The following is a 10,725-nucleotide window of genomic DNA, read 5'->3' on the forward strand; positions in this document are numbered from 1 at the left end:
ATGGAGGTACTGTATGTAGTGTGACTCTCAGGCCAGAACACTGAACTCACTTTTTTGGATGAGGGGAACGTGCACGCCCACACACCGCTCAACTCTTAATTTCTCCTCCTCCCCACCAGTGGTGATTGATTGTGAAGTTCATTACGAAGTGTTGGAAATGACCACTTTAATGGGGATCCATCACTCCTCTGTGAGACCCTCTTCCCTCCTAAAGAGAGATAAATCACTTGTGTTCTCATTAACACAAATCTCACCATTTCCACTATTCTACTCTTCACTGCAGTGATTGGCTAATAAAAACTGCCATTTATCTAAATCACTGGGGTTTTTTTCTCCTCCAATTTGGGTACAAAAGGTAACTTGGCAACTGGCCTCTATAAGAGCATAGATGTTTTTCTGCCTTCTGCCTTGAAAAAAACAAATACTAGATGGTTTGCTCGAGACGTTTACTAACCACTTTGAGTGCCATTGCATCATCCAGGTGGATGCTGCACTTTGGTGGTGGTGGAGAGGAGTCCCCGTTACCTGCTTTGAGTGGAATGTCCAGAAATGTGCTATTTAAGTGTAAGGAATGTTGTTATTATTATTATTTTATTATTTCAGGCCTGTCACAGAGGTAGTTTTTGTGAAGAAACATCCTAATTGTTGATTAATCTCTTAAATGTAACACCTGGCATGATCAGGAAAAGAGGTTCTCATCTATATAACTAACCAGCCAAGCAATTCATGTCCCATTAAATATATAAAACATTCTTATTAAATTATTCATCAAATAACAATTAACATTATCCTCCTGAGGGATGGGTTTTATGGTCAGTTTCTTCAGAACACTTCTATAATGTTTCCTGATGGACAGAGTAGATATGCTTAAAGAATCAGATAAATGCTTAAACAGAAGAACAGCATGATATAGTGTTGACTTTACTTACATTTTAATGTAATGTCACTGATGTTCTGCAGAAGAAATGAGACTCAGCTGACCTAATTTTACGTTAGTCCCGTCGCTTTTCGTTAGATATCGGGTCTGACCTGGCTAGATGACTTGCCTAAAACAGATTTTAACGTAGCGAATTTCAAAGCAGTAAAAGAGTTATTAAAATATTCATACTTTATCAGCAAAAATAAATACATAAAATGTCATTTGAGCTGCAAACCTGAAAATTAAACATAACTTCAAAGTGAGATATTTTCGGAAGAGTATGGAAATTATGGAAGAACGGGAAGTTTTTATTGGATTTTGTTCAATGTCCCAGAATTCCTTCCATGCTAGCTTTAGATGAGGTTGGTCTACCATAAAATATGGAATAAAAAACAAGAACAAGTATATAGCACCCCCCCACACACAAAAAAAAACCTTTAAGATGTGTCCATAACATTATATGACAGGATCTTACATTATACGCAATGAACTCAATTTAACGAATGAATCTATTCCATCTATATGACGTATTTTTTATCGGATTTAATGTCCTCTACGCAATATTTACCTGTGATGAAGGTTTAAAATAAAAGTTTATAAGTTTGCTAAAATCTGTTACAAATGCATGTGTACATTTACATGCACCTCTAAAGATGCATACATTAATTTCACAAAATGCGCAGTAGTTTCCCTGAGCTCAAGAGAAAATGTTTCGCACAAGAGTATTTTTTCTTTTTAAAAAACTAATGTTTCCCACAAAGTTGTAAAGGGTGTTTTTTTTGTCTGACAAAGTGTTTGTGTCCGAATTTTGTAAGTAAAAACATATGTAATATAATTACATATTACATCACATTTCTTTAATATCAATACAATAACAAATTTAAAATTAATACATTCTTACCATTACAATTTCGGCTGATTTCGTTACTGTATTTTGGTGCATTAATGTATGTCAGTTGGCTCTCTATTCCATTTATCTGTGAAGTAAATGTACAATAAACTCCTCGCAGTTATTTCGACTACAATAAAATGGTAATTATGTACAGATAAAGTTAATTATATGGCTATGAAGAGATAGTATCCGTAAAGTAACTTTTTTGAATCCACAAAATGTATTTGGTCCGAAAGTAAATACCTCCTACAATAGATTTGATAATTTTACGGTATGTATCAATGTAATAGTTTGGATATTGAATTAATTAAACCCTGAACTATTATAATAGAAATTAGTGGGTCATTACTTGTCTGATTCGCTTTTTTCACTTAAGATTTAGTGTTCTAATAGACAAGAACGGTTAACATTAATGTGTCAATCCTAAAGACACCTCGCATGCTTCTTGTGCGAGGATTTAATACAGATTACAATGCTCTGCCGAACATACTGTAGATTTGGTGGGGTGGTATTATTATGATGTCATTTAAGGATTTGGGCTGCCCTACAGTCGTGACATCACCGAAATTTGGCACTAGTTTGCTTTTGACAAAGTTTTTTTTTTAATGAAATTACTACTGTACAAAAAGAAAACCATCATGAATATTGCACAAAATATTGAGCGACTTGACATCTGGAATTAATGTTTTGCACATTATGTCTAATGAACTCCGATACATCAATTGGTTGTTATGTTAATGTAAAGGTAAATGCAACACAGGTAACTAAAACCCCGGAAGAAATGTCGGGTTATATCCGTGGCAGTAAAAATATTTAATATTAATCTTCGATAACGATACACTAGGACGTTAATAAAACGCAAATCACTAATTTCTGAGTTGATAGTACTTGGCTCTAGACTTATAATACAGGTTACAAGAACAAATTAATGATATAATTGCACATGAACGCTAACCTGAGCACACCTGTTCAATAACGTATTCGGGAGAGGTATCAGAAGAAGCGGAACATTGGTTCAGTTAATACCCAACAGTAACACACGGGTTCAAAAACCACAATGTTTCAAAGCTTAAATTAGATTGAATTATCTTTCTTTAGTTTGATAGAAAATAATTTATTGAAATCACAGATGTACATGTATGTTTACATTAGGAGGCCCGCGGTTGTAGGTATTATTAAACCACATCTCTATATACATACGAATGGAATTTCTTAAATTTGTTCTTTTTTCACAATTCGATTTCCACAAACAACTGCCGAATACGTTTTCTAGACTGTACCGTAAAATACATTTGAATGCACATGCTAACTGTTCCGATCAAGGGAAATGATAACTTCTTGCACAACAGTAAAATGAAATAAATCAGCTTCAACAAGTAAGCAAACATGCAGAAAATTCACGAAATTTACACAAAGAAAAGTTATTTCAAAACAGAAACAAAAAAATATACCTGTGGCGTTCCACCACATTGCAACATATAAATATTTTAAAAGAAATTGTATACAATCTCGTTTCATAGTGCACTTCTGTGTCGTCGTGCGACACTTTCAGTATATACATACTTTACAAAAAATAAATAAGCATTTACACATCCCAAAACCATAATTGTTAAATGAGGTTATTTTATTTAGGAATCGAATTCAAATAACGTCAACTTTTATTTTATCTGAGATAGTGGCTTTACTGTCTTAATTTTATTTTTAGATTTCAGTAAGCTAACGATGATTTATTATCCACTGTGTCGAAAGATATGGCTGATTTATAGACATTTTTCTGCCCTGTAGACAGCTTCACAACTAGATTATTCAGTATTATATTTAGATTGCAACTGAGAAATAGTGCAGCCTGGGAGTTGTACTGAAACTATTGTAACACGTACATTGTGAAAGCGATCATTTTCCTCAACAATATACAATTTGAAGTTTTACATTACAGGGTATTACTTGTAGTTTATTCCTTGTGCAATCATCATTTTGCTTTGGAGTCCAGACTTCAGGCGCTGCCTGTAGGTTCGCATTTTTTTAAGTTTATGCAGTGGTTGTGGTTCTCTTGGTTTATACAGTGGCTGTGTATAAGAAAAGTAGTCTTTTTTTTATTATTCACGGCCTGCTCCCTTGCTCGATCTGCTGGTGTTGGCTTCTCACAGCAAACCTGTTGACATGCACAGGAATGGGCACCACAATTTTAGGGTTCCTTACGGGTTCCCCCGATCTGTTGTTGACATTGCCGGCTTTAATCCGTTTCCATTTGGCTCTGCGGTTTTGGAACCAAATCTTGACCTGAACTTCGCTTAATTTAAGTGCATGCGCTATTTGTGACCGTTCAGTCAGAGAGAGGTACTTTTTACAGTGAAACTCTTTCTCAAGTTCAAGCAATTGCTCACTGGTAAATGCTGTCCGCCGTCTCCTGCTTTTTCCTGTAGAATTACCCGGGGGTAGCGGCTCCTGAGACCCGGGTTTGAGTTTGTTCTTTTGGGACAAAGGACCGCAGTTGTTGCCGTCAGAGAAACTTTCATTCTCGCTGTCAGCAGAGCTGTCCTCCTCTCTGTCGCTGCATGGGGTCTCAGCTGATTTCATGTCCAGTTTCTCGTCATCTGAACTGTACAATTTGGTTTCGCCTGAAAAATAAATACCAAAAAATAAATAAAAAGTTATCAAGTAGATGCCATTTATTAAAAATATTAATGTCAATTTAACGACACTGCAACTAATTTGAACAGGAGTTTGCTTAATTATTTTAAGCGATAGCCTAAGATGCTGGTTTTGTTGATATTATTATGATCTTTTATGTTTCTTAAGGAAAGTAGATGCCATAAAATAGACACTAAGAAAGTTATCATCTAAAAAGATGGAGAAAGTTATATACAATTTAACATATATATTGTATAAAATATCTGAAGATATGTATAACCTTTATTTTATAACATGTATCTTTTTCCGAGAAAAGGTTCAAGTTTTCACGAATAGATATGGCTTTATTGAATAAACTTTAAGTTAATTTAAAACTTTAAGATAATTCTTGTTTTCATCATCAGTAGCATTTTACAATAGGCACAAAATATGCACATTGTGAATTGTGGAACTGGGATTATAAAAGAGTTCACAGCCTAAGTGGAATATACTCATCGATGCTGTCACACAAAGCAGTTACAAAACTTCAGCCTTAAATTATTTTATGTTTTGTGCTATGCCGAAGGCTACAAGGACCAATGACATCCCCCTGAGCAAACTGTCAAACATTTGCTGTTGTACATATGATTAAAAGACACCTTGATCCTTAACCACCTTGCGTATATACAGTATATTTGAGCGATCTATGCTCGTGTATCTTATAACTTTGCAATATACGATACATTTCACATAAGAGTCTAAGAAAATAAATTACATGCTCGTGAGCTCACTTGTAATTATCTGAAATTTATTGCATTCATTTATTATATAAAAAATTAGGATTTATATTCCAAGGAGAATCCATGCATTGCATATACATTTATCCCTACTGTTTTGTCTTATTTTTTACGAAGTATAATTGTCGGCTTTTAAAAAATATTTTTTAGATCTCTGTACTACACTCAAAAGAAATCAATGGAACTATTCTGTTTCAGTTATCATCGGTCAGTTCTTTAAGGTTTCCAATTTTAACATTTCATAATAAAGCGATTTGAGATAGCATTTGCCGTAGAAGGAGCTAGAGAGATTTTTCTATAGTAAAATCATATTAAAAAGCTCACCTGTCCTTTCAGTTCACGTCTCTTACTGAAGTTATTTAAAAATATATTATACCTGTTTATATATACTGTATATAATATACAATTTGATCTACAATTGCTGCTTCCCCTTCATCTCCCTTAATTATTTTTCTATATGGTGATATTTTGAACTTTATTTTGTGCAAGCTTTTAAAAAAACAAAGTTGCGGAAATTAAACCGAAAGACAAATTTAGGCCCAAATAATGCTCTTCGGTGGAACATTTCTGTGGTCTTTTAAAACGTATTTCTTCTCTCATGGGTACTATAGATACAGGATTTGAGAGTCAGCATATGGTCGCGTTTATCACAAAGAAAGTAGTTGTCTTGTATTATCTGTATATTAAATTCGTACAGGCTGTTCGACTGTTGTAGAGTCTGTTGCTGGTCAGACCTTTACAGCTTTTCATTCGACATTTGAATACTGCTTCCGAAACGTGGGTGCATATAATAATAATAACAACAACGATAATCACGGGAAGTATTTAAAATCGCTTACCGAAAGACGATTGGAATATTGATCGTTCAAATTAAAAGTTGATTTATTACAAAAAGTCTATTGAAAGTTATTATAACAGGGGAAGATCTCTGTAGGTCATAAGAGCACTCTACATCACCAAAATCTCAAATTTGATATATTTTGCCACATAGTGTACATAATCATGTTTGTATAGTAGAATTTTATGAAGCTCAATACTCGTGTGTATTGTTTTATTTCTACTAAAGATCACAGATAAAAGTGTTATTTAAGAACTCTGCTTCAACCTTTATTAACTAGATAGACTTACCTGTGATAGTTTGAAAAGTTTCCGAGAAGTTGAGAAGCTCTGAACTCTTGTCTCTCGCAGGCAGATCCTCAGCATGCGGACTCTCTTGTCTCCTTACCCCAGGGTCAGCGCTTAATCGTGGCCCCGGGATTTCCTGTGGTGGGTAGAAGCTATCCGGAGGGTCAGAGAAGCTGGGCAGCGCTGTGGTGAGGGCTACCATGGAGGGCACCCCTTGTCCTAAACTGGCACAGAAGGTGTTGGTAAGACGTCCGGCAAAGGAAGCCAAGGGAGCTAACGGAGGAATGCCAGATTGTAGAGGCGAATGAGAGAGGGCTTGAGGAATGACAAGTGGTCTGTAAGGCATAAACATGGGGTAGCCTGTGTAAAGCAGGTGCCCCGACCGGGGCTGTGGAGTCCCAATTAGGGAGTCAATGGAAAACGCTGTTCCTTGGCCACTGGGTCTCTGCATGCTGGTGGCGAGCCAAATGTGGTTAAAAAAATCAAATCCTCCCCCTCAGAGATAGAAATCCTTGCGTTTTCCCGTTTTGAGCTAAGCCCTTCCTCTCTTAGCCGTAGCTGTTATCCTTATAATGACTGCTGTTTTAGGACAGTCAGTATTTGGAAGCTCCAAAGCGTCCCCTTTTCCAGCAAGCCAATGCGCTGACTGCGACCTGACTCTTTCTCGCTTCCCTCTCACTCCCTCTCTCTCAGTCACACACACTCTCACACACATACTCACTAGGCTCATCATAAGCAATAGAGGAGGGATAGGAGGGGGTGTTGCCCTCAAGGCTCATCCATCTTCCTCAAATTACGCTTCATTTCCTTATTCAGCTCCTGGCTTTTTTGGCTGCCAGAGAAGCGGCAGGTTCCCAGTGGATACCAATAGATACTGGGCCCAACCCCCTTCGGTTTGGGCCAGAGTGACTGGAAGCGGCGTGAGAGACGACTCACCACCTTCCCCTTCCCTAATCTTTGACCACACCAGCCTAATCAACTATTATTAATTTTGATTGATGATTAGTAATTACTCAGGATTTAGGGGGGTGACATAAAACAAGGGTGCTATTGTTAAAATGTAGGAACCGACGGTTCAGGAGTCGGAAAGGAACAGAGGCAGATGTTTTTTTCTTCACATTTCTAAAAAAAAGAAGTCTTTTCTTCTTTTCTCAAAGTAAACAATGTGTTCAGCCTCGGAGAAGTGCAAAGATAATTATCCCCGGGAGAGGAATATTTTGTGCAAAATTAAATTAGAATAAAGCAATGGGATAAGAGGGTCAATGAGAATCTTAAAACCCGTTGCAGTGAAGTCAAGATTATAAGACTTTCACTTACACGGGAACAAGTGATGCGGACCCTTTAGGACACAAACATAAGCAATACGCATCAAATCATCGCACACGCACACACGTCTAAACAAAAGATTTCGGTATACAATTAACGTACGCTGCAAGCAAAGATTTCGAAGTACAAAGTACAATTAGTACCAAAAAACTATGTGATTTTAGCCTGTATTCGGAAACAGTAGATTTAACATGATTTGCAGGCTAGACACCAGAATCTAGATTTATTGCATCATCAGTTTATTTTTGTTGATACAAATGAGGATGATACTAGCAATGTAAACCTATTTTGTAATACATATCGCATTAAACTGCCTTGACATTTAGGACCTTTGTTTTTGCCTATTGTATATAAACAAGTATTTAATAAATAGGGATACTGTTAAATCCCTTCTTTTAATTTTTTTTAATCAGACCCGAATTATACTAGATTGAGATTTAATTTTTAACATTTTTTTCCAACAAAATGAATATTCAAGTAATTTCTTTCTCCCTTTTTTCCTGAAAGTGTTAATTTGATCTGATTCTTTTTTTCTCTCTATAATGGCATTCTCACTGATGATGATTAGTCCCTATTGAGTCCTGGGGGGCGCGAGCACTCCAACTGCCCCGTCTGATTGCACGGAGATATAAACATATCAGCTCCAACTCTGATTAGCAATGGAGGGCCAGGGATGCTAATTATTCTTATAATTGCAAATGACTCCATTCAACATTACCTCTCTTTGATCTATTGAAACCAGACAGCTCCCCTCTCCTTTACCGCTCCCATCCTTTAAGTGGACTGGTATAGGGGCTTCAATCAGAACCCCCTACTGAAAACCACTTGAAAAGTGAGATCAAACTTTTTTTTAACGAGAGGTGTGCAAGGATTTGTGATACACAAGTGCAAATACATGCAAAGTATTCAGTTTAATCTAAGTTACAAATCTCAGATCAACTCTTCACCTACTGTATATCCCCACAACCTTTTGGAATGATTTTCGAACACATAGTTTTACGTGACTCTATTGTCACAAATTAAGAATAAGAACATAAGAAAGTTTGCAAACTAGAGGAGGTATTATTAGCAGCAGTGTGCTCTAACACTGTAAGAAATATACTTTCACTTCTGCAAAAGAATAATACAAGACCAATTATTTTAAAACAATTAACCATTTTGTTCTTTTTTGTTGTTTGTATCTATTCTAACTTCTAATTTTGTTTTCACGTCTAATTTTGTTTTTAGAAAGATGGAGTATTTACGCTAAGGATTTCAAGATAAGAATCCGTATCCGAAGTAGTAGTGGGCATTTAGGAATCCTGGAAAAAGGCCACTCGCTGACATTGGTGTGTATTTTCAATTTAAGCGCCTGTGAAGTTTTTTTCGTAGATAGTACGTGAGGAACATGGCTATGCAAAAAATAGAGGTCTCTTTCAGTCCGCACTGTTCTCATGAGAATAGAAACATTATGTAATCAGCTGTTTTATTATTTCATTACAATATTTTTCGTTACCTGTCCACCAAAATCATAATGTAACAGTTTTCTTTTTTGTACTGAACAATTAACGTTTACGTTCTATCTGATGGACTGGATTAATAGATATTTTTAACAGATGTGGAATGCTATACCATGACATTTTTAGTACGAGGATCTTGCTGTTGAGAGGTACATCGCTTGTTGCAGAGCCGATTATGCATGGAATTTCCAACGTTTTAATGTAACACTGGTCTTTAAAATGTGCAGGGTGTCAGCAAAAACCTGTCAAACACACGAAGAGGCGAATATACCAATAATATGTTATCTGAGATGAAAGTCTTATTGCCATAACCTTTTCACTGAACAAACTTAACAAATAACAACATAAATTTCTCAAAGTAAAAATTAATATAATTTTAGATAAAATATATCCAGTTTCTTTTAGTTGAGTTACATCTACATTTATATGTATATGTTATGTATCTTTCAATATATAATAGACACTACAGTATTTATATGAAATATCCTTTCTCCGGAACAAACCTGCATTCGTAGTCGGCAATACACCATTGTTTTAAATATATGCATTTTGATTTGCGCCACATTTCTTATTTTGTAAAATAACGTTTACAAAATGTATACTAATACATTTCAAACTCATTGTGTAAAAATAAAAAGTACAATAACAAAAATGTTAATAACAATATCAGATAATATTACAACTTGTAATACGCCGATCGCATCATTTTTAAATTGTGTAGTTGGCAATGTGGAAATAAATTCGTGGACAGAGACATCGCTTAGACTTGTGCTATAGTTCCCCTGCCAAGGGTCGTCTGAGTGTGCTGTCAGGTTCATTACCCAGGTCGCATTGTTCCCCAATATGTCATAACAGTCCATCAGAGGCTCACTATTTTAAAATCCGTCGGCTCCTTAAGAATTCTGTCCACAACTATTCCATATGCATTACAATTAGTGCATTTCAAATAATCAAAATGACACTTTCGTAGAGAAATCGAGTTTTCACGATTAGAAAGAAATGTTTAATATTAGTATTCTTTTACAAAGCAAAATTAAACTTCTAAGTACAGTATATTTTCATTTTTTCTTGCTGTTAGTAGCCTAGTCATCGAAAATTCTTTCTATATATCGTCGTACATATAAGAGTTATAGAAATTTTTTATGCACACAGATTCATGACTCACATCCACACAGCTACCACCATTTGTAAAATCTAGAAGAAAATTATTCATTTGTGCATTACGAATGTGGTCGTGAACTAAAAATCATCATCTTTTCACATTTCACATTATTTAAACAATGAAGATAATATATCAAAATTAGTTTACAAAATAAATAAATGATAAAGTTAAAGCAGTGTCTGAGTTTTTAGGAAAGATGCCATTAAGATGACTACATACACAATGGCCATGTTAATATTCAATACAAAATGTATCATAAAGATAAAACAACTCACATCATTCAGTCTTTACCTACATCAGAGAAAACATCCAGAAGTTATTTCGCAGCTACACATTCCAAGTTTGTCTTTCATTATTATATAAAGCATACAATCAGAGCTAATAATGGTATCAGT

The 10,725-nt window shown here is 35.4% G+C and overlaps 1 protein-coding gene across 1 annotated transcript; it reads right to left on the reverse strand.

The window, feature by feature from the left end:
* Positions 1 to 2,443: 2,443 nt before the first annotated feature.
* On the reverse strand, positions 2,444 to 7,046 carry gbx1 (gastrulation brain homeobox 1). Its single transcript, XM_088643062.1, has 2 exons — positions 6,347 to 7,046; positions 2,444 to 4,429 (listed from the first exon to the last, which is right to left on the reverse strand). Exons 1-2 carry the CDS (start codon positions 6,792 to 6,794, stop codon positions 3,912 to 3,914), a joined length of 966 nt encoding a protein of 321 aa, XP_088499188.1. The 5' UTR covers positions 6,795 to 7,046; the 3' UTR covers positions 2,444 to 3,911.
* Between the last annotated feature and the right edge of the window lie 3,679 nt (positions 7,047 to 10,725).

The sequence above is a fragment of the Lepisosteus platostomus genome, chromosome 8 (assembly GCF_059453375.1).
Source record: "Lepisosteus platostomus isolate fLepPlt1 chromosome 8, fLepPlt1.hap1, whole genome shotgun sequence".
Taxonomy (NCBI): domain Eukaryota; kingdom Metazoa; phylum Chordata; class Actinopteri; order Semionotiformes; family Lepisosteidae; genus Lepisosteus; species Lepisosteus platostomus.